Here is a 25596-nt window from a genome sequence, read left to right as displayed (position 1 = left end):
TAGGTTTTTAGAGAAGGCATCGATCGACGATTTAAACTAACAGAAAAATATCCGTTATATTCAATATCACTCACGCAAATAAGTAAGACACCTATGGAATAATCTAGCTAAGATGCATGGAACGCGAGGAACACGGCAGTTGCAAGCTGAAAAGATATCGTTTAAATTTAAGTTTAAAAGTGAATAAAGTTTTAGAGTTACGTATTGGAGGGGGTATGTTGTTCCAGCATTTCGTAGCAGAGTAGCGAAAACTGCCACGAAACGCTGCTGAACTGCCGTGTCTCGGACAGATTAGTCGAATAGCATCTCTCATAGGGCGGGTGGAGTACGATAACTTGTTAAAAAGGTATTGGGGCTGTTGAAAATTTACTACACCGAAAAGTAAGGTCGCAAAATGCAACGATCGACGTGCTTCCATTTTCAACATCTTACCAGTGTTAAGATAAGGGGTGACATGAGTACGTGGAGGTATGGGGAAACAGAAACGGGCACAGGCATTCTGGATGCGTTGAAGGAGTGCCTTTGAACGAGCCAGTAAGCAACCGTTGATCACAGTATCGACATAGTTGAGTTTAGATAATATTAAGGTGTCGCATAATTTTATTCTAAGGTCGACACTGAGATATTGACGAACCTGGTATAGTACTTTCAATCTATAGTAGCAATTTTTAGCGACATCGATCACATGTTGTTCAAAACGCAAGCGCTCGTCTATGTGTAGGCCAAGGTTCCGGGCTGCAGAGACTCGCTCGAGGCGATCACTTCCGAGCATAACATTAATATCAAAGCTGGTTACTTTGTCAACTTGGCCTTTAGTGCCAAGCACTAGAAACTTTGACTTGTCGGGGTTAAGGACTAAGTCACACTGTCCAGACCATACGTCGATACGATCAAGATCCTGATTCAACAGCTCCAAAGCAGTTTGTGTCTCCCGTGGATGGAACGTTTTATAAATTTGCAGATCATCTGCATACATGTGATAGTGACAGTTCTTTATACAACTCGTAATGTCTGCCACGTACAAAATAAACAAAACGGGACCCAGAATCGATCCCTGAGGGACTCCGCAATTTATAGATGTATTTAAAGAGTAATCTGTTAGTCCAGAATAATTACGAAGCCCAACTTTCTGGGAACGACCAGAGAGATAGCTATCAAACCATTTTATGGTTCCGACGTCGAAACCATAGTAAGCAAGTTTAGACAACAATAGCGAAATATTTATAGTGTCGAAGGCTCTGGAAAAGTCCAGGAGGACAAGGATTGATGCCTCTCCTTTATCCTGCGCTGTTAGTATGTCATCGATTACGTCCAGGAGTGCCGTGGCTGTGCTGCGCGCTTTCCGAAACCCAGACTGCTTATTTGGTAATATGTTATTTGCTTCTAAGAAATCTGTTAATTGCCGACATACCACTTTCTCCAGAATTTTCGACACGAAACACAGGATGCTAATAGGCCTGAGGTCCTTTAGGTCAGTAGGTTCAGGAGTTTTGGGTATAGGCCTGACTATCGCCGATTTCCAGTCATCTGGGAAAACACCAGTGCAGATGGATTGGTTGATGATGCTTGTGATGATATGTAAAGTTCTAGGCAAGGTAAGTTCAACCATATCCAACGTGATGTTGTCAGTGCCTACTGCATTGCTTGAGAAAGATTTGATGATCCTCAAAACAGTGCCTTCATCTACTGGTTTCAACATGAACTTCGCGGAACCAAATCTATGGAACTCATAATACATTAAACTGGTTAGGGTGACACCTCTTCTCGTGGGTAAATTAATAAAGTGACTGTTAATCTGATCTGGATTGTTAAAATTAGGAGGCAGATCATTACGCTTTTTAAAATCGGCGATGTTACTTTTGATATTTTGCCACAGAACTTTGGGATTATTTTGATTATTTGTAATATATGTCTGATAAAAGGCTGACTTTTCGGTAAAAATAGCTGTGTTAACTATGTTTTTTAAATCCTTATAGTATTGTTTATGTGAGTCAAGCCCAGTTCGGCGAGCTCTTGTGTGCGCTACATCACGGAGCCGCATCATCTCCCTGACTGTAGGAGTGATCCAAGGATGAAGTCGTTTTTTTATTAGAATTTTTTTAAAAGGCGCGTGAAGTTCAAAAAGCTGTATAATGGACATATTGAAACGGAAAAGAGTATCGTTGACGTTGTCACACACCAAGCGTTCCCAGTTTATAGAATCAAGGTCAGCGTTAAACCTGTGCATATCAATATCCTTAAGCGGTCTGTACACTAACCATCTTGGAACCGGCTTATTTTTCCTAATGTTAAGCTCACAGGTGATAAACGCATGGTGACTGAGGTCAGGAATATAGTTCACCGCTACATGTCCTATTTTTGCATTTGAACATATTATATCTATTTGCGTTTCTGAGTGATCAGTAAAATGGGTTGGTTCGTTAACAAATTGTGATAGTTGTAGTGTGCGTAAAAAATCTGATAACTTGATTGTGTTAGGATCATGAGCGCGTAATGTTGAAATCACCTAGCAATACGACATGGTCATACGCTGATAGTGAACATATTGACTCAGATAGTGTATCAAGAAAAACATCAACACTCTGCCATGGGGGCCGGTACGCGGTCCCTATAGCAATCTTACTGCCATTAAGATTAAGGCCAAGCCACATTTGTTCAACGCACGGAGCTGTCGGCGTCGTAAGTACACGCGGGCGTATATGTTCACTTATATAAAATCCAACACCACCGCCGCGTGAGCGCTGGCCGGCCGGACGCGGCGAGTGACGCAGACGGAACCCGGGCGGAGCCGGGGCACGCAGTTCCTCACCAGTACGTAGCCATGTCTCATTTATAGCTAAGATGTCCACAGGGTGATGGTTAAGGGCTACTAAAAACTCAGTATGGCGTGTTCCTAGCGAGCCGGCATTCAATAAACCCAATTTAAAATTTTTATTTTTAATTACATATTTAATAACATACGAGAACACTATCTGGCAAAACAAACTATTTATAAGCAACTGTTTGAGGATCGTCATATGGCGGCGTTCAATAGATGCTAATCCGGGGAAATATAAACCATTGGGCGGTATAAAAGGTGGCCGGGCTGAAATTTGCCTACGAAAGTTATTATTTTGGTAATTATTCAAAAGTATAAAATAATAAATAGCATGCAGTGTGAATAAATATATATTTATTTCGCTATATATGAGTAGGTAAGTAGGTATGGATAGGAACATTAATTTTTGTTTATACGTAGATATTTTTTTAAGCCCAGTGTGTACCAATTCATAGTCATAAGGTCGAAAATTGATACAAAAAACAAGTTGAGAGATAACAATATAAATACATATCACATTAAAAACTTGATTTGCAAATCGTCTAGGTAACATTTGATATTCTTGTTGACATATGTTTATCATCGTTACAATGAATAGTAACTTAGAAACAGTGATTTTTTTAATGAACACATTGAGTAGCATCGAGCATAGAAGGCTAAAAAATAAATTATAATTAATACACATGAGCCTTACAATTACACAAAACAATACGAAGTGCATTAAAAAAGGTGCAAACTTATTCGTTCCTAAAAACCCTACCTATGTCGGCTTCAGACCTGATTTTTATTGCCGAATGTTCAGCATCGCGTCGAACAAAGATGTTACCACGAGTCGTCCAGGGGTTTCGCCATTGCAGGCGCCGGGCTTCCATTCGGGTTTTATAAAACAATTGCCGGTTTGTAGATGTGAGACGCTCGTTAATGTAGACCCGACTCGGTTTACCGGGGAAGCCGAGGCCCGTTGTATCGATGACACGCCGGACGCGAGCTGCTCGGAGCAGCTGGTCCCGCTGATCACGCCGTACGAATCGCACGACCAAGGGCCGTGACGTCATAATATGGCTCGAAGTAATGTCGCTTTCAGGGGAGGCTCCTGCCGCTCCTTGTCCCTCCGCACCCCTCACATGTGGGGTCGCCTCGCGCAGGCTGCTGCAGGACTTGTCTGGGGAGATCGCTCCACTTTGTATTTTCTGAGCTGGGACCGCACGGCGAACACCGACCCGGGTTACACTCATCACGTCATGCTCCGATACAGTCACTCCGACCTTTTGACCTATAAGTGTTATCAGGTGTAGTTTATTCTCATTTGTTGACTCAGGAACCCCTGTGATCTCAAGGTCATTGATGAGTAGCTCCTGATCGCGCTCATTTATTTGACACTTAAGTTTTTCCACTTCAACCACTAACTCATTGTTTTGATTTGTGTCAATATTATCACTGAAGCGCGTTTCCAAGGACGTGATACGTTCATCGAACGAAGTCAAACGCGAGGAGATTGATTCCATTGTAGCGGTGAGCTTGTCAAGCCGAATAAAAAACTTATTAGAAAAATCATTTAGCGCGGACATAACATAGGTCTCCATTGTCAGTTTAAAGCCTTCTTGAATTTGCTGTGTTATATTCAAAGGGGCGTTTGTAGAAGGTGCCATTGTGTGAACATCCGGGGTAGGTAAAACGACCTTCAAAGAGGTCGGCCTGGTAGGTTTTTTACGATGCGTAACATTGGTGTCGCAAGTGTCGCTCAAATGAGATGCATACAACGCTCGCGCTGGGGAGTTATCATAGTCAGTTTTTGGCACTAGTCTTCGGCACTCAGGGCACGTCCAGCTATCCTTGGTGCACTCCTGCAACGCCTGAAAGCACTCCTTCGACATGTTTAGGCAGAGTAGATCATATTTACGTTGGCATGAGCTACAACTTAGATATAAATTGTCCGTTATAGCCAGTTGACAGCCTGCACACACGTAGTTATCGGCGCCATCGATATCCATATTACTAGAATTGTGCATAATTATTAAGCGCTGGAGGCGTTGCACTGACAGTAAACAATAACACTATCGTCTAGCGAGAAAATAAAGGCAGCGGTTGCAGCGCTAACCGGTTTGTAAACACAAATCGACAACCGCTTAGTTTACTTTTTGTAAGTCCTTATTATGGTAAATACATAGTTTTTCAGATGTAAAATAACACCACTTCACGTAGCAACTAAACGTTCTTTAGTTATGACCACTACTACACACAATCTTCACTTTTTACGACAGGTTTTTAATTAAATCGCGGAGTTACTTAAAATGACGTCCGCACAGTAGCTGTTCCGATCTACCCTGGTACTACTACTATTGAAATACTCCATATATATGTATACGAACTGCTCCGAAGTATATTATAGAACAATGGCTTTGACCTTTTATAGTACAATTATACAACTCTTACGTTTCATTTACTTTCATCACCCTGATTGTAATACTTACCCAATGGTAAGTACGTGTACATCCAAAAATTAAAAAGTTAATGGCAATATTTTGAACGTTAAGTAAACCAACTAGGACAATAAGTTGGAATCTCAAACAAAAGCACTTGTAATTGCTTGTAAGAAATAACGTGCTCCTTTACCTGTTGTAAATACTCAACTACAGCATAGACTACAAATTTCAACTGAAACCGGAACGGTTATATTATAAGGCATAGGCGTTTGTGTCGTCTAAAGCGGAATGAACAATTCAACAATTTTATGAAATGTATAATACCCACCAATAAATACATTATAATTATAATCGCACTTAAACTATCGTGAGACATATTTCAAAATATTTATCAGAAAGAATCCGAAACATGTCGCCAAAAGCGACTAAAAATAATAGTGAGTAAAAACCGTACTGATAAACATTATAACTAGTTCCTAATATTTAAAGCCTGTAAAGCTTTCTAGGTACGAAATTTCCAAATTCTGGCGCTATTAGAAAATAAAATTTACCTATCCACTATCCAGCCTGACCTAAATGCTCCAGGTCTAATATGGCATTTGGCCGGACATCACTATAGTTGTTTGGTATCGTTAGGTTAGACAGGTTAAGGTAAGTCAGATCTTTCTGAATTTCAGTTTTCTGGTGGTATGCATATGTTACAACTAAGAAATCAAACCATCGAATACAATTTGCACGATTTATTTTCACATTGCCTGTCCGGCTTCATGAACACCTTCAGTCCTTTAGGTATCGAGAGCCTTTACATAAACAAAATATATTCAAAATTAAAACTTTTTTAGTAGTAGATCAACTAGCTTACCCGCTCTGCTCAAACACCCAAGTTTAACCTTTGCTCTTTCTTCCTAAGACCAGTACTAAGACGGATGGCGGCGTTACGTATGGCGTTGTACCGTGACGTCTTGTAAATTATGACGCACCGGCTACTGTGTTCACATTGCAACTAATGGCTCCGACAACTGAGCAAATCGGAGCTTTGATGAATAGGCACGGAGCGGAGTGCTCTTATTATATCTGTTGGTGAAGCTTCTGAATTTTATGCCACATTTCTCGTAAAGTATTTTGTTTGTCGTAATTTTTTTTGCTGGTCATTTCCCGGTACTTGGAAAAAGGAGTGTGCCGCTAATTTTTAACCGACTTCAAGATTTGAAAGGAGGAGGTTCTCAATTCGGTTGTATGTTTTTTTTTTTCTTTAATGTTTGTTACTCCATAACTCCGTCATTTCTGGACCGATTTTGAATATTCTTTTTTTGATTGTAAGTATATATATACAGATTGGTCCCGTTTTTGTCAAAAAGCAGTTCTGATGATGGGATCCATGAGGAATCGAGGGAACCTCAAATGTTAAAGGCATACATATAGTGATTTTAGTATTTTCATTAACAAATCAAGCACTTACATTTAAAAAAGTGACATTTGATGAAGTGGAACTGCTGATGATGATCAGAACGGAACTCTTCAATGACGCATAGTTCACGTTTGGCGATTTGTTCTCTTCTTTATGTTTGTTAAGCAAGTTCGGTTTTCAAGAAACATTTTTGTCAAGCTCGAGTTCTGATGATGGGATCCATGAGGAATCGAGGGAACTCCTCAAATGTGAAAGGCATACATATAGTGATTTTTGTATTATTATAAACAAATTCAGCACTTCCATTTTAAAAAGTGACATTTGATGAAGTGGAACTGCTGATGATGATCAGAACGGAACTCTTCAATGACGCATAGTTCACGTTTGGCGATTTGTCCTCTTCGTTATGTTTGTTAAGCAAGTTAGGTTTTTAAGAAACATTTTTGTCAAGCTCGAGTTCTGATGATGGGATCCATGAGGAATCGAGGGAACTCCTCAAATGTGAAAGGCATACATATAGCGATTTTTGTATTTTTATCAACAAATCCAGCATTTCCATTTTAAAAAGTGACATTTGATGAAGTGGAACTGCTGATGATGATCAGAATGGAACTCTTTAATGACGCATAGTTTACGTTTGGCGATTTGTTTTCTTCCTTATGGACCCAAACCCAAATTTGGACCCGGACTCGGACCCGGACCCGGGTCTGAACATGGACCCCAACTCGGACCAGGACCCGGACCGAACTCTGACCCAAACCTGGACCCGGACAGCCGGACACGGACCCGGACTCGGATCCGGACCCAGACCCGGACCCGGAAATGCTACTAGAAAAGTGGGTTAGGTGGGTGGGTAGCTTTTGAACTGCGATTCTCACAGAACAGAACTGCTATCAGAAAAGTAGGTTAGGTTAGGTTAGAGCTGTGACCCTTACAGAAACTAAATGCTACCAGAAAAGTAGGTTAGGTTAGGTTAGAACTACGACCCTTACAAAAACGAAATGCTACTAGAAAAGTGGGTCGGTTTACCTCCTTTTCTACATAATTAGGCAAAAGATGCTGTCTTTTTCATTTCATTGTCTGGAATCTAAGAATGCTTTCAGCGGCATCCCCCATTGAAGTCGGTTTTTTTTATTAAAAATTATTAAATAAAAGGTCTAGCTATAATTGTGATCTAATAATGAAATTGCCTGTGGATTATGTATTGGATATATAAGTTTTTATTGTAGTTATTCACAAAGCAGTAATGAAGAATAACATAATTATATTTCGTTATTGGGCATGCATTTATAAGATGACTCAATTAATTTAGTTAGTGTTGTTGTTATTTAATTTGCTTGTGTTATTAGCAGGCATCGTAAACTGCGAGCGAAATCCATTGAAATGACGTACTTTGACTTGAAAACAACCCTAGTACTTCAATGGATTTCCCTCGCAGTTTACGATGCCTGGTTATTAGTTGTTCTTTTCATTATTTTTATAAAAAGGTTTACTTATGTATCTATATAGTGTACCTGCCGGTGACATTCTTCATAACAAACTTGGTATTTTTAATAAAATGCCTAATTAATTCGGAACATTCGCTTAACACAAATTTCTGAAGGCCTTAAATAATTATGTAAACAACAACAAAACTATTTGTAAGTATTTATAATATAAAGGGTAATGAAAGGGTTGAAACCAATCCAAATTTCCGAAAATTTGAAAAGGCCCGAACGAACGCATATATATCCCCAGCACGCATTCCAGTGTCGTTAGAGTGCGTGCAAAATATCACCAAAGAAAACAAAAGGGAACTTAGCGACACAACTTATTAATTACATTCTAATCCTTATATTCCCTGCGTTAAGGTAAAAAATAGACAGGCTTTGTCTGTTGACGATGTTGTTTTTGTTTTAGGTATAGCAAATATGTCTGCCGTGCCGATAAATTGGATGAAACAAAACCTGCGCGCCAGCCTTTATGTGTTTGGCGTTTACGCACTTTTGTTTATCCCGAATTGGGCGTTAGAATAAAGTGATTTAAGGCTGTGATCATGTTTTGAGGGCATTTTAGCACATTTTTATTTATATTATTGATAGTTAATACTGTCGAGTAGTTTTTCGGCTATCCACACACTTGCAAAGTGGTACCTATGCCGTTACACAGAAAGTTATAAACACGATAATATATTATAAACTGAAATAGATGTCATATATTCAAGAAAAAGTGACGAAGCCCTCCAGTGGTGAAGGCCGGATTCGAATCGGCGTCTTAACAATCCGGGCCAACGCCTTGAACCCCTACCTAGGCCACCCCGCCACGGCGGCACCCGTCCCAATTCCTCGACTATATGCCATCTAACTAAGACTAGGCGTCTTTGACCAACTCTAAGGGCAAGCAGTACGCGTTTGCACCTCCTATATGAATTCATTACGGAGTTACGATATTGCGAGAGAGACTATGTAAGTGTGTATATAGTTAGTAGTGTGACTACTTAAGAAACACAAATCAAAATATTTAATAAAATAATTTGATTTGTTTCCAAAGTTGTGTACGATAAATCGATAAGTAATACATTTCAATTCCTCTAAGAATTAAATACCATATATAATGTATGTATGTACGAGTATGTATAAAATAAACTCTTTATTGTACAAAACACAAAACGCAAATATAGCACAGGATAGGCAGTACAAAGGCAAATTTATCATTTTAAGGGATTTCTTCCATACCTAGACGGCTTAATTAAAACAGTACATATTATGATGCTGCGGTGATTAGCACTTTACGTGCCCATGTCGAAGGTGTAAAGGGCCATAATTATGTACTGTAAAACGTCGTATACGTGCGAATAGGTAATTTCCTACTTTTCGCATTTGTTTCGTAATGTACTATTAAAGAAGTACTCGGGAGACGGTGAGCCATTTAGCACTAAAGCAAGAATAATCTGTGAGTGTGACTAAGGTAAAAAATAATAGGACGGGCCCTAGAGTCGGACTAAGCTAACGCTGCATGGCATTAAATGACAAAGTGTGAAAGTTTCATCATAAACCTCCAATTTCTATGAATTTATGACGTTTATAATATCACTCCGTCTATGGATAGTATAGAAAGGATGCCAATCTTCTATGGCAGAATTGTTGCAAAAGTGACCGCTTTCAGCTTTAAATAATAGTTCCTAATCTCTCCGGTGGCGCTAGTTAGGCTCCGGGACATGAGTATAAACATGAACCATATAAGGCAACAAATAACCCGACCAAATTACGTAGGTTGTTTTTGGTAGTATTTCGGTGTATGGTGGCACCGCCTAATTACTGTTTTTTGATGGACACTTTTCATACATAGAGATTTGGCTCCTTCATGGAGTCTCCATGACTCCGTCTTTTTGTTCTGTCAAAGTCGGTGCAGAGTTAGCTTAGACAGACTTTAGTTTTAGTTTGTTTAAAGCCGTATAAAATAACTTCAGAATTTCTTATACATATTTTCTCTGTATGACCACTGCTAACATTTTGCTTGTGTTTTCAAACACACTTTTTCCAAGCACTGATAACAAGTAAACATTTATCCCGACTGAATGAAGCTTAATTGTTTGAGTAATCGCTGCTATTAAATTTCCCCCAAAGGTCGCGGCTCTTCACTCGGCTAAAGGTCATAAGGTCTCAAGTTTGAACTAATACATTACGTCTTTTTGTATCGCAGTCATCAAGTGTCGGGTACATTCATCAGTGTCAAATTCGCGGCGTGATACCACCGTTGATACCTGAAGTGCATGAACGACCGATAATTTCCCTTGTCTCACTAGCGTTGAAATGACGTACTATGTCGGTATAGACACTGTTGTCTAGGAGGGGGGGAATAATTTTACTGTTAGCTGTGCTCGTTGAGAAATCAAACTCATGCATTATAAAGTAGTTATTAGTTAAGTAAATTACAATAAAAATTCAGTGTTAGAGTGATATAAAAATAAGATTCTTGCCCTTGGTCCTCGTTCGCCTTTTTCACCTCTAACTGCCATTGAATAACCTGAAAAATAATTTAAGGTTTAGTTTATCTTGTTATTTGTCATAAAACCTTTTAAATATAAAGTAAACAGTGTAGATTTCTTTACCAGGCGAGGAGTTTTGTCATACATTTTCATTTTTAATTTTAATTCTACTTATTGGGCCTAATGTTTGTACCACGAAGCTTAACCCGTCGAGCGTCCTACTGTCACACGTGTGACAGTAGTTAGTATAGGAGTTACATACTACTGTGAAACTGGGGCGCTTCAGGGGTTAAATATAGTAAAAAACTTTATTGTACATAAGGAATAACACAAAAGCGACTGAATAATTTTTAACATTTTCTACTGTACTATCAGTTTGTTCCATAATATTTATAACAACGTAAAATTATCAAATCAAGCTTTTGAGGGTTGAAAGGTTTGAGTGGAAATATAATTATAATTAGTGGCAACAAAAACCTACTTACATTATATTCTTTTAATGAACAGCTACTAGTAAATATAAAAGGATATTTCGTATATGTTTCGAAAAACTCATTGGTGCGAGCCGGGATTGGAACCCATGACCTCTAGTTTGCAAGCCGCACATCTTACCAATAGTCTAGAGTCCATCTAAGCTAACTCTGCATAGACTTTTGAACTGCTATCAACGTCAAATTAACATTGGAATTTCTCGTTTGTGATACTTCCACAGTCTGTGTAGAGTTAGCCGGTCTGACTCTATCAGGGCTTCCGTCCCGAAATGCGAGAGAACAAGTCATTTTGCGTACATTACAACAAGAATATAATACGAGTATAATCCTATTTAACGAGTACGAAGTACAAGTTAGTTCAGTAAATACCGTCTAGTCCTGGGGGCGGGGGCGGGAAAGGAGGCATCGTCCCGAAGCGGCCTGAGCCTTCCGCGTCTCCTTCTTCTTGGTCCACCTGTGTACGTAAAGGGGTTGTTATTCGAATGTTCGTTTTAGTATACTCGTAAAGTGATCTCGAAAAATGCGTGAGGATGGTTCCACTTATACTGGTTAGTTTGAGTCAAATGACCTGCTCTTGACTGAATTCGGTAAAGGACTAATACATATTTTGTATGTAAATATAATTGGGTAGGTATAGTACGGATAGGAAATTTAGGCTGAACATTTTTTACACTATATTTACATATCACAATAAAAAAAAAACAGATTCGAAAAAGCACCGTCCGAGCGATAAGAACAAACCGAATTCGGCCAGGATTTTCAACTCAACTTTGCAAGTGTCCGCCAAAAAAAAAAAACATTAAATGTGACATTATTAGTATGAAACACGCGTGTGTCGTGAAACATTAAGGCGCTTAAAATAAAGTCGACTCAAATAGATTCTCAGTTGTTTTGTAGGAAAACTGTGAAGTCGGCTTGCGAGCATGCCTTTCCCATTCAAATTGTCGGATGCCATCCATATGTGTCGGCCCTAAAATAAGTCCTTAAATAAAGTGCCGAGACAATGAAACGTTCTTGTCAAGCACGTAAGATTAACAATCGCGATTGATCATATACAATACAACCCCTATTGAAGCGATTGCCAAATGCGGTAACCTAATTGATGTATTGACAGGAACTTTAATTGACTCTACCGAATGGTTATTGCTTCTAAATTTTATTATAGTCTTACCTCCACGACAGGCTTTAAGAATCGATAAACATACAACCTTCATAGATTAAAATTATATGAATAGTATTTCAAGCAGGCTTGTCGATAAAGTACAGGGCATAAGTCTGCTTGACAAACACACTTGATTGTCTCGGTAACACTTTGGCCGTTAATCTTCCAAAAGTGCGAATTGTGGCTCTGGTAGTGTTTATTTTCTATATATTGGGTTAGTTGGTGATTGAAATTGATGCAGGTTTATTTAAAAAGCAAGCATGTGAGTTATGAGATAAATTGTATTTTATAATTCCGTCAAATATGTCAAAAAATTGTTACAGTTTTAAAAGAAACCTTAACTTACAAAATGAAAAACGCATTCTAGATATTTTAGCTAAAGCTAACCTAACTGTAAGTAATGGAGGAAATCTAGGTACATTTAATTATAAATAACTGTAATTTATATACATCTTTGTTTTTTTAGTTTAAAATATACTTATACAACGTGTGTCTGCATATACCAAATAAAATGAAGATAACCCAACGCATGTTTATTATTCTAATCAATCATACTGAATCTGCAATAGGTATCTAGTATGGATTTATGTTATGGATTTTTTATGTAGTATGGTTTGCCTAAGGCACTTTGCCGACCTATAATTTGATTGAATACCGATAACGCTCAATGCACTTTTGTTAATTTAATCACCTATTGTAAGCAGGACGATGGCCGCAATATCGTATCAGATAAAGGAATGCTTAGTAATGCTGTCATCAATTACTGTTATAATTATAGCAGTTATGTATATTTGTTTATCGACTTAATAGTTCATAATATACGGTACCCAACTTAAAAATGGTATTTATTACAAAATAAATCATTTTGAAATTCATGAATCAATTAAAACACACGAACAAAATTTTTAAAAGTTGTTTATTGATATTTCTTCAACGCAAGTAGGTATATTGCTAGTATTATCTATGTCGCAAAGGTTTATTATACTTGATCATTATTTATCAAATGTTGTGCCAACAATGAGAATAGCCAATATTGAAAAAATGCCAAAAAGTTTATTTTTATTTCAGTTAGGTATGTAAGTATTAGTTATGTAGAGGTATTAGAAAACGTTCACAATTCCATTGTTAGTACCTAAGTAATTAAGTATTGTGCAAAAAGCTGTTAGTTTGGACGTCACGAAGTGCAAAACGTGTTAATTCGACACATTAATTATGAATGTGTTCCCAGAACTCCTGTGTTAATAAGTGAAATCCAACATAAATAGGAAAATCATATCGTAATCACCAAAAAATTGTCAATGTCAATCTCGTCTGCACCGCTGCCTTTACCCATTTCCTGTCAAAACGTTAAAAGATTTACATTTCTGTGGAGCAGAGATTTTCTACTAAGCGGAATCGATTTTCGCATTGATAATATTGTAAAATTATATTGTGCGTTAAAAAAAGTGATAAAAATTGGAGACACAATCAAAATCACGCAATTTAATATTCAAGTAAAATAATCTTATTTACTTTCTACGCAAAACTAATCATATTAAATTACGCGGCAGGACAACTGATCCTCGTGTTACTGAAAATGGATAAGCACTAAAGTATCTAAGTAAGAGGTTGCTCAAAAACACCGAAAATATTAAACTGAGGATTATTATCTTATTTTTTTAGTGGTTCATCTTTCTGAAACACTGGTAAATCAATTCAATTTGGTAGAAAGCCCTAGTTGCTATCAGTAAATTTGATTAAATTTAATATTTTTATACGACAACACTTTAGCTGCGTAGTTGAATTTGATAGGTTTCAGTATTTTAAGCTAAAATATATTATTATACACCAAATGTTGTTCAAAATTCTATTGTAATTTGACTTTACATTTACCACGAAAAATAATAAACTGTACAAACCACAAAACACTTACCTCGAACGTGTTGACACATTGCACTTCAGCCTGTGTCGGGGATCCGTACAACTTCAGTTCTTGAAACGCACCCTGTATGACAACCAAGGTTACGACACTTTTCCACATCACTAGTACCTGTAGGTTTCTGACAACTTATCAACCGCTCACTAAAATTTTAATATTTAGTCTTACTTACGGTAACGTTTGTGTACGTATGTCTTTATTTCGGATAAGGAAAGTAAGTGACTCATCACACTAGTTAGTTAGTTAATAAATTTTATATATAGATGTCAAAATGTTCAAAATTCAATGCTTGTTCAAAACGTATTGATATACATATATTAACACTAGATGACCCGGGGAACTTCGTTTCACCTATATTTTTTTTGCACTTTATTATTTTTTTCTTTTATAGGCACCTTCTCCTGACAATAAAAGAGTAATTAGCGAAATTGGTCCAGCCGTTCACGCGTGATGCCGTGACTAAGGGAAATAGAGATTTATATATATTTATAGTTTATCGAAAATCGCACTTATTATATTAATGTTTGTTCCGCACTTGTGCACCTATAATAGATACTTAACTCTATTTGAGTAACAAGTACATGACCAGACTTACAAAATTTTCAAGTCTATCTCTTCAACGGTTTGACGACTTACAAAAATTGTCATTTTGGTCATGTGTATTTTGCATTTGACATATTTGATTCTTTAACTTCTGTCACTTTTTTGCTTGGCTTGGCTTGGCTTAGTACCTACTGTATACCTTCTCGGAGGTCTGCAAAGTTGTTCCCGTAACCCCCCCCAAAGCGAGCGTCGGAACACCCCAGGGGTTTTAGTCCGTGCGAGTCGGACATACCCACTCGGCCTCCCCGGGCCGGGTGGGATCCCTAACGGATTTCCCCTGGGTAAAAAAAAAGTACCTACTGTATACCTAAAGATCCAAGAGAATGTCACTTGAACGATTGCACATGGATTTTGAACTTCCAAGTATTTCTCAGCGTTAGTAGGACTTTGCGGAGCGTCGCATCAAACATATAATATGGCTTTAGTACTTACTTGTAAATGTATTTGATGTTATAATTATGTATAAGACTTTCATCGTACACTGTGCTATAAGTAGAACTCCGTTAATAATAAACCGCAATAGACACATAAAATAACTTGTTCTTTAATTATTAAAAAATGTTAATAATAAACAACGTATCGAATTCTCGGTACAGTACCTAAGTATAAGTACTTAATATTAGTGATATTGATATAACCCTAAGGTTCAGTATTAGCACAAGAGGTTAAGCGACAACTTTCCCCCCTTGTATAACAAATAACTGCCGTGAAATGTGCCTATTTACTTTGCTCCAAAATTCTAGATTTAATTATAATTTTAAAATTATTATATTGTGTATAAGTATGCCGATTTAATGTAGACAATCAATACTATCATTGTAATTAAATTAATGATACAACATGTAATTTTATAGGAGGCAAACGAGCAGATGGATCGCCTAGGATGATCGGCAGTACGCTTTTTCTTGAAGGTTTGAATACAATTACCCACTGAGGAGCAAAGTATTTAGGCACATTTTAACGATATTTTACATCTAAAATTGAACAAGGGAATATCTGTCAGATTTAAAAATAAATCTGTATTATTTGTATTCATAAGACATTATTAGTACTCTGTCCTATGGGAAACTGGCTTTTAAGGAGATGAAACGTTGATCCAAATATAGACCAGTCTCCGTGGAAACAAAATACGAGGCTAATGGACGTTTACTTTCGCTTATTCCTTTTTAGCGAATGTAGAGGGTTCTTATTTTTAAATGGAAAAAAATGCTCATTTTTTAATAGTGAATTGAGGTAAAATTATCTTTTTTTTAGATTAGGTACACGTTCTTATTATTAACAAGTTTAAAGCAATAATTTTCGATATATCACATAAAAACATCTTTATTTTTCTAAATTGAATCCTACTCAATCCAGTGCTAAAATTGGATTGTTGTGCCTATCAGCAGTCACCTACAGAACGCCGTTTGCCTCTACTTACCTTCTACCTAAATTCGTTGCAATATATATTAAGAAGCTTTGTGACATTTGTATTTACGCACACTTTAACGTATTTTACGGGTTTCCCGACGCACGCGCAAGTTACGCGCACCCACCGCGCTCGTTCTGCATTCAACTAAACCCGAAGCCACTGTAATCCAGATAGCACGTTGCACAGACCGTGCAGCACAGTACAAAAAAGTAACATTAATCTGTGGAACCTAACCTTATTGTCGACTCTAGGTTCCGAGATACTTGCCTTCAGTAAAAGTCTTTATCATTATTAATCATGCTTATATTATGTTTTTTAAATAGTTTCATCACTTTCCAATTGTAGGTATATAGATAAATATTAAAATTGAAGCATGCTCATTAAATTAAATAGAAAAAAATGTAAACAAAACAATGGGATGAATTATAAATTCAATATACGCGACATAATCCGTTTTCATAGTTTTATTTCATAAACAAAACATTTATTAAAAGGTACAAGTTACTGACACCACAACACATCTTAACAAAATGATTGTTCCTAACATTGAACTATCGGTAGTTAGCTACACGGCACTGCTACAATGCACCCATAACACACACCGGGACACATAATGCACCCATAACACATAGGGGAGAGTGGGGGAATTGGGAACGGCGGGTAATTAAAAACAGTGAGATATATTGTCAGGTGACAACCAATACTCACCAATAACTAAAAAAATAATTAAACAAAAATCAACCTTAAATTGGTAGGTACGGTTCACTATGGCATTGAACTTGTAGTAGTAATTAGTGAGTTTTGGTTGTCACCTGACGATATATTATAGTACAGTCGAAGGCAAAAATATCGATATAGACAAATGGCTCAAAAATATGTGAACACGACTTTATTGTCTAATCTAAGGTGCAAGAGCTTACACATCTTTTTGAAACTTTGGGAATGTATATATATTTATGCCCTTGACTTCTAATTGCAAAAAAAATCTTTAGTATGTTTAACACAAACATAAAGAGGCCTTCATGTGCCTAAGTGACTGTAAGATTCTGAAGCTACGCATATGTGGTCATGATTAATCGAACAAAATATTTTCGACTTTCGTCGTTATAATTTTTAACATAATTATATCATTTAGTTTTTAGAGTTGAAGACTCCAAATTTTGTTATTATCTTGTATATGGTATAATATACCATATACAAGATAATAACAAAATGTATTATGCTTTCAAAGCCCAGGTGGTTTCAAGTTCACCAAAATTACAATCATGAGTGATACTCATATTGATTGATATTAATTAATTGGGGTAATTAAGGAACTAAGGAAACGAGAGCGTTCCCAATTACCCCTTGCATTCTCAATGATTCCTTCTACATAATTATTGAAAATCCAATAGTTTTAACTTTGTAAATAGTTATGTATCCGGTAAGGTAAAAAAAGATCCTTGAAACGAGATAATAAACTGAAAATCTTCAGTGTTTCGTTTTTCCCCGCGGACTGTTTCCAATTACCCCATACGGTTTCTGGTAAAATGGAATGGTTTTCGTCCAAATTTAGTAGGATAACATTAACTTAAAATTATTATTTTGTTAAAATTCGATAGACAGATAACCAAACTAACGGTTAGCATAAAAATTAATTCGGTTTGTGACATTTTTGTATCTTTTTAGAGCGTTTGAACTTGTTCCCAATTCCCCCATTCTCCCTACACCTGGGCACACAAGATCGCTTGTTACTCCAACGGAAGATGGTTTATACATCCTGAGGCACTCAGCTATGCGAACAGGCTGTTTTCATATCAAATATCAAATACCTATTGATATAAAATGTTGCGTATAGGTACGATTTGTATAGGCATTGGTTGGTTGCATCATCTTGGTCCGTCTAAGTAGAAAAACCTTCTTCTTTAGGGTTCCCTAGTCAAGTACGAACCCTTATAATTACTTAGTTTCTTTATGTCCGTATATCAGATCTGTCTGTCGGCCCGTCAGCGGCTTTGTAAAATATTATTCATTGATTAAATTCTAAAATATAAATTACAAAAAATCTTCGACAACCTAAAAACTACGCTAACCACACAGAAAAAATGTAACGTCCAGTTACCAAGATTCTGTAGATACTCGTAATCTTTTTACCTCATTTACCCGTTATTCCGTATCAGTGCGGAAAGAACGCAATACAAAAGACCTCGCTTTAAACACGTTTTAAAATAAAAATGCCTTTCGTATGTACAACAGCGCAAATTTTTATTGCAACAGGAAGACCGGAACTTTTTGTTATATTCCTTTAGCTATTCGGTTTTTTCCATTCGGTGGCGTGGAAAAAGCGGGCTCGATAAAAAAGGTACCAACACCTGAAAATAAATAACCTACTACGCATACATGGGGACAGAAGGCCACGCTTGTTTTACTGATAAAATAAAATCGTATTCGTGCTTACACTGTTCAAATTTTAATATTCGTTTAAATGCATTCTTTAGAAATCGATTATTAAGTTTTTAGATAGGAATGTACACCCCAGGCCAAAAGTATGGAAACAACGTTGTTTTCTTTAATATCTCATGTTTCTATCTTTGTTGTATATATTTGTAAACTAAGACTTACATTAGGCAAACCCAAAAGATTAATAATACACGCTTAATATCAAAACATCCTACAATATTGTCAAAAAGCTAAATAAATAAAGTAGGAAAAAGTTACATAATTATACCTACCCTTCAATTACATGACAAAATGTTGAATTGGCAACTATCGCAGCCAGAGTAATTTACTTTTGAAATGTTCTATTATTATTTTTACCAAATTGTCAATGAGTAGTATAAAATCCATCGCTTAAAACATCACACTTTTCTATTGAAATACAAGCTTGTTTCCATACTTTTGGCCTGGGGTGTAGCTGACCCATCTAACCCATCAGGCCGGCCAATGCGAACGTGCATCTAACATCAAAACGATATCTGAACGATATCAGTTAGTTGTGAAATTTTAATAATATTAAAATGTGAAAGTTTCGAAGTTTATACCTCTATCACGCAAAAATGCCCGATCAGATGGACTTTGAATTCATCGATCTGGTCAGGCGTTTTATAATCGGGGTTATTTATGTAGATACTTGGTTATTATATGCTATGTTCTGGTAATTAAAGTATTATTTGCACTAAGTAAAAATAAAAAAAACTAAAGTATCATTCAAGTATGTATAATGAGGAAAAAGATGAACATAAAGTACAGTCAAAATCATAACCCTATTTTTAATTTGTCGTTGGGCAAAAATGAGACTAGCAAAGTTGTACATTTCTAAGAAAACAACCAATCTGTACCCGCAAAACGAAGTTTTTTCAATCTTTTAACTCCAGCGGGCGCAGCATGGTTCGATTTTTATCGCCTGTCACTTTCGCACTAACATAGGTACCTACTTGGTAGAACATGACAGGCGTGGTGACAAGCGATAAAAATGCGACCGTGCTACCGCCGCTGAACTTCGTAATCCGCCAGATAAAATAAATAAGCCTGATAGGATTACACAAGAAATTATTTTAATTTTAAAAATGGAGTTTGCAAGGAGTGTGTGCCTTCCAGATTATTTGTATTGTTGAAATACTTTAGTTACACAAAAAGACAAACATTTTACAGTGGTTGACTACGATGCACAAATCTGGGCTAAATCTTTTCTAGTTAATGTAAAATAAAAATGACACTGTCGCAGTTTTCAAATTTTCAAAGGAAACTTGAAATGCGGACGAAAGTATATCTGCTATTGGAAATATCGGACATAACACAACACTATGCGTATTTAAAACAAAATATGAAAGGCTACTTAATTCTTTAAAATTCATTAATTATATAATTTATGTATTTTTTTTTAATTACCCTACTTTGGTGTCCCACTGCTGGGCATAGGCCTCCCCACGTTTTTTCAACTCGACCCTGTCATCGGCATTTTAGATAGATAGATAAATGATTTATTTGTGCAGCTGCAATTACACACAATATTAATTTACAAACACATCAGAAGAAAAAAAATACTAATTACTACTTACACTAACAAAGAAATAAAATTATAACTAGAATACCCTAATAAAAATGAAACAAAATGGTGTAAAATTATGTGCAAACTGTTTTTCCCACCATTTGGGGTAGAATGCGTCCAAGTCGTCCCGCCATCGCCTTTTCGGTCTGCCTGAACCCCGGCCTGCGCCGTCTAAAGTGTTTCGTGGGTCCCACTCAGTAACCATTTTGGACCACCTTTCCGGGTGCATGCGACAGACAATTTATATATATTAAGAAAAAAGCGGTTCATGCGTTCACGCGTCAATACATACTCTAAACACAATCAAAACCTAAAAAACGGACACCTAAAGGTACAAAAAAAATCAGTTCCGACTATCTTGTGTCGCTGTCGCTGCATTGCATGGAAAAGTCAACTCTCTCTCTGACTTGGAATCTAAATGACTAAATATCCATTGAGCGACACAGTAGCGATTTAATTCGTCGCAGTAATTGGATCTCGTGATTTTGACTCAAAGCTCGCCTTGACTCGAAGTCGAATTCGGCTGAACACGAGATTGCAGCTGCCTTTGCATCCGGAGCTCTAGGGACTTTATAAATGCTTAAGGAGGAAGTCTAAGGCTAATCGTTATGCCGGAACTTTAGGTAATCAATCACCAATTTATAAGGAAGTAGGGGAGACCTAGGCAAAACGAGGTCCACTAGAGAAAGAGGGATATTTATTTTAATAATTATTAGAATTAGGAACTGAAAACTATGAAAATTGCCCAACAACAGGTTATCTCAGCAATTAATTTAAAACGAAAAAAAGGAAAATGACAAAGTTCCTAAGTATTCCTTCGTTAGTAATAATTATTGTCATTTGTTAAACTTTCACAGAGGAAATTGGAGATAACGAAACTTTGTTGGTTATTCCTCGACATATTAAACGTGTTTTTTTAAATTAATGATGCAAACATAAATGTGAAATGTAAATATGTACTTACATGTATATGTATGTGTGTTTGTATCTAGCAGAAAAATGTGGCGCTAATCTAAAAATAAATTTGTGCGTATGAAATAGATTGGGCAAGTAGGTACTTAGATTCTTAAGAGTCCCCGGCAAACTCGTTTCTCTATACAAACGTAGTTACGCTTTTATTTTATAACGACTAGCTAGATTGCTCTAAAACTTTGTACTTGCAATAGGATAAGGTATATCTGGGTCAGTGATTATTTTATGTAGCTTCATATACAATAGTTAAAAAAAATACAGCGAATTTAAGTTTTTCTTACAAAACTTGTTTTAGCTCTATTTCGTTTGTTTTATATAGTAGAGCTATATAAACTAATTCCATACATAGATATACCTAATGTCATTATATGTGCAAAGTTTCATTACAATCCAACACGTAGTTTTAAAATGAGAACGAAACTCCGTTTGTATAGGAAGGTGAAATTCGGCCGAGCTTGCCGGGGACTCTTAAGTGCTTAGATGCTTGAAGAATTTTTTGCTGAGTATATATTATTTTGATTAACGTTAGTAACTAAAATTTAATACACTAAAACGTATAATTATTTACTACTGTAGTTATAATAATGCAGAAAACTCAAGTAACTACTTACTGGTTTTACGTAACTTACCTACATACCGGTTGTGCACATATAGTAGATTGTACTTGAACAAGGGCATGTCGTCTACGCAGGACTTAAAGTTGAACTTTACGGGCATGAGAAGTGAAAAATCATTTTAGATCAATTACTTACAAACCGCTTTTCAAATCCATTATATTTATCTCTATTTTAAAGAAATTATTGTTTTAGAACTAATACAAGCTATCGTTTGCATAAATTTAAGAGGAGTATTTTTCTATAATGACCTCTAATAAGTAAATAGATTAAGATATACATACCCACCTAGAGAGTTAGGCAAAATGTAATCGACTAACAATTAACGATTAAAATTAACCGACTATCGCGAGCGACGGTTAAAAGTGACGATTAATTAGTTTTAGACGAAGAGTTTCGAATAAAATTAGTTAAATTAATCGTCGACTAATTTCCAGCGACTAATTTTTTCAATCGATTGATTATTCGACTCCCTCGATTAATTTTAGGAACAAATATGATCTTTGTTGTTTCATAGGTTTTCGGGACTGCCGATTTCTAAATGACTGTTTTGGAATCCAAGATGGCGGCCACGCATTTTGTCTTAAAAGTCGACATGGATGTCGTTTCATAGGTTTTAGAGAGTGCCGATTTCGAAAATGATGACTATTTTGGAATCCAAGATAGCGGCCATACATTTCATCATAAAAGTCGTCATAATTTTTTTATGGCGTATTAAAATTATTTACATAGGCGCGGGCCAGTTTATTTTTTGATCATATACATATACAGATAACAGGACCTAGAGACCGGATCTCTAGATCCTGTTATCCGTATACGAGTATAACAACAATGCGTAGTTGGACAGCTCCTATCTTGGATTCCAAAATGGTCATCATTCTTCGAAATCCGCACTCCCTAAAACCCTACGAAACGACATCCATGACGACTTTTATGACATAGTGCATGGCCACCATCTTGAATTCCAGAATGGTCATCAGGTCATCATTTTCGAAATCGGCACTCCCACATCCATGACGACTTTTGTGACGAAGTGTGTGGCCGCCATCTTAGATTTTAAGTCATAATTTTCGAAATCTTACTTCCGAAATCCTATAAAACGACATCCTTGGCGACTTTTATGACAAAGTGCATGGCTGCCATCTGTACGCAAGACATCTGATGTTGCAGGCGTCTATAGGCTACGGTGACTGCTTACCATCAGGCGGGCCGTATGCTTGTTTGCCACCGTCGTGGTATTAAAAAAAAAAACTTGATTTTAGTTACGTAAAAATGACCCCCTGTCAACTTTTATTCTAGATTTAATCGAGAAATTTAGTCGACTAATATTCAGATTAATTCAATTTCAATCGTATGTTAGGTCGACTAAATTAATCTCGATTAAAATTTGACGATTAACTTTTTTAATCGATTAATTACTCGAATAAAAAGTTAATCGATTAATGCCTATCTCTTACCTTAACCTACACGGTCGCCCAGCCCAGCCGTTAAACGCCGCGCCAGCCAATTTTAGATTTCCTTGAAAGCTTTTAATTAAAAATACTCTTGCTAAAAGGGCTCTTTGATTTTTATGTAATCGAAAGTAAATTAATTTTTAGTGCCTAACTTTAGAAATTTAAGTAGAAGCTTTGACACGTTAACAAAAGTTATGAATCGAATTTACTAAAACTTGGACAAGTGAAATTAAGTTTCAATGATAAGTAAAACTCAAGCCACCATTAATGTACTACGTCATCCCGATATTTTGGCAAGGTCAATAAAATCATTAAGTAATGGGTTACATTTCTATCCTATAAGTATAGGATAGAAATGCATTATTAGTTCTCGTTCAGTTAAAACATGAAAGACGATAAGCAGCTTATTCGGAAAATGGAGCCCGTGGCCATCATAAAATTGTCAATAAGAGGATAAGTTTAGTTACATGATTACTCAGCGTAACCCTGAGTAATGGACTGATACGGGAGTAACACATGAATTTAACAATTTGTAAATCATAATATTGTATTCGGTTACCGCGATAGTTACTCATGAAATAAAACCATGAAAGCGGATTATATCGCGTATATTGAATAAATTCTATATATTTTCTTTGTAAATCAACGAGGTAAATAATTGTTGTATGTGACGTGACTCTTACCTATAAATAAAAAATACATATGTCGTGGCCAGATCTTAGAATTAATCATTTCATGATGTGTTTAAAACCACACCTACTTTCGATTGAGCACCTCGATAATAAAAAATATACAAATCTATTAGGAAGGATTCTACTTTTTGTTTTCAATTCGAATTCAATCAGTAGATACGTATATTCTGGTAAAAATACGGGATTTACGTAAAAGTGAATATGGAAGTAAAAAAAGTTAAAATGCACTACAAGCAACGAGAAAACTCTACAACTCTGAAACCCCTACAAAAGTTTAAAGGGTCGACCCCTTTATCGGCTAGGTAAAACATGCTCGTACCCGCTCCGATAATAGAATGCCCCGGCTAAATGACGAGTGACCCCGATCCTCAAAAAAATACGCTAATTTTTTCACCAGCCAGTGATTTATTAAGGCTCAACCACCGGTTTCCGGGATCATCGGATAAGGTCCCACAATACCAGTGACGTGTAAATGAAATTGATAGAGGGCGTTGTCGGCGTTTTGAAATATCACTTGATGTTTTCGTGGTCGGTCGGTTCAAAAACTGATAAGAAAGTTACATTTTATTCACATGTGGAATTAAATTTTGAGTTGTTTTCTTATGTTTGCTGGTAGAATTGACTTATAAATGATGATTTTGAATGATAAATATTAAATAACATTCATTTTGAATCGATTTGCTATGATTTTGTTTGATATTTTACTGTTAGTATTTTCCTTGTGTTGGTGTGGTGAATAATTTTGTATTTCACTCGGTGGCAAAATTTGTTTAACCCTCGCAACGCTCCAGATTCCATTTTTCAAACCACTCGCTATGTTCGTGGTTCAATTTTGAATCTTTCGCTTGCTCGGGTATCAATATTAGCACTAGAGGTTAAACAACAACTTTGCCTCCTTGTAAAACAAATAACTATTGTCACAACCTTATTATCGACATGTTATCTTCTTGAGTCGTTTTAAGCCACAGCCACAGAATAAGTAATAGTACTATCATACAGAACGACCACGCACCGCCCCGCCCCGACTCGAATTACCTCGCCCTGCGACAGCAGATTGACGGCCGTTTGCCGGCCGCTCAGTACTATTTTTAAGCAACTTACTCACACTATGACGCATGCCTCGTGTACAGACGTGCCGTTCACACATAGAAACGCAAGTGATTTTTGATGTATGGCGGTTCCGCCCTGTGCCACAGCGCGCATTCGGTCAAAGGTGCACCAAGTACAAGGCACTCGCAAAAGTTGATTCCATTAATTCATGTTAGCGATGAAATAAACAGCAAGCAACCATCAGCAAAACATTTGCTAACACAGACTTCTCAGACCAAAACAATGAAGACTAAAAAACCACGTCAAACGGGACCAACATTTTCAGTTTGCCGGCAGTGAGATCCCAATTATTTTGCACCTTGGGACGTCAAAGGGAATATTTGCAAACGCCTCATTATAACAGCTCCCGTCAATATTTAAATAACGTTGTTTGAGAGAAAATTAGAGAGTATTACACGCGTTATGTTTTTCGCTATTTTTCTATAATACTTTTGAGTCTTAGTCCCCTAAGGACAAATATCTTATGAACAAATAATATGAATCGTTAAATCGTTAAATAATGAAATGTACCTCGTACAGTGAAGTG

The 25596-nt window shown here is 36.6% G+C and overlaps 2 protein-coding genes across 2 annotated transcripts in view; both read right to left on the bottom strand.

Moving 5' to 3' along the window:
- The window catches only part of LOC134745462 (collagen alpha-1(XV) chain-like), a 203435-nt gene that overhangs the window by 35827 nt on the left and 142012 nt on the right, over positions 1-25596 (bottom strand). The window contains exons 4-7 of the mRNA XM_063679507.1: positions 14182-14253; positions 13555-13605; positions 11477-11561; positions 10608-10654 (exon numbers count right to left, since the gene is read on the bottom strand). Coding sequence (XP_063535577.1) covers positions 10608-10654; positions 11477-11561; positions 13555-13605; positions 14182-14253 — 255 coding nt within the window. The remainder of the gene's footprint in view (positions 1-10607; positions 10655-11476; positions 11562-13554; positions 13606-14181; positions 14254-25596) is intronic.
- Positions 3096-5135, bottom strand: LOC134745452 (uncharacterized). The gene has a single exon (XM_063679494.1). It carries the CDS (start codon positions 4825-4827, stop codon positions 3556-3558), a length of 1272 nt encoding a protein of 423 aa, XP_063535564.1. The 5' UTR covers positions 4828-5135; the 3' UTR covers positions 3096-3555.

Source organism: Cydia strobilella, chromosome 11 (genome assembly GCF_947568885.1).
Source record: "Cydia strobilella chromosome 11, ilCydStro3.1, whole genome shotgun sequence".
NCBI lineage: Eukaryota > Metazoa > Arthropoda > Insecta > Lepidoptera > Tortricidae > Cydia > Cydia strobilella.
Note: the sequence above shows the minus strand (reverse complement) of the source record. Positions and strands in the feature narration are given on the sequence as shown.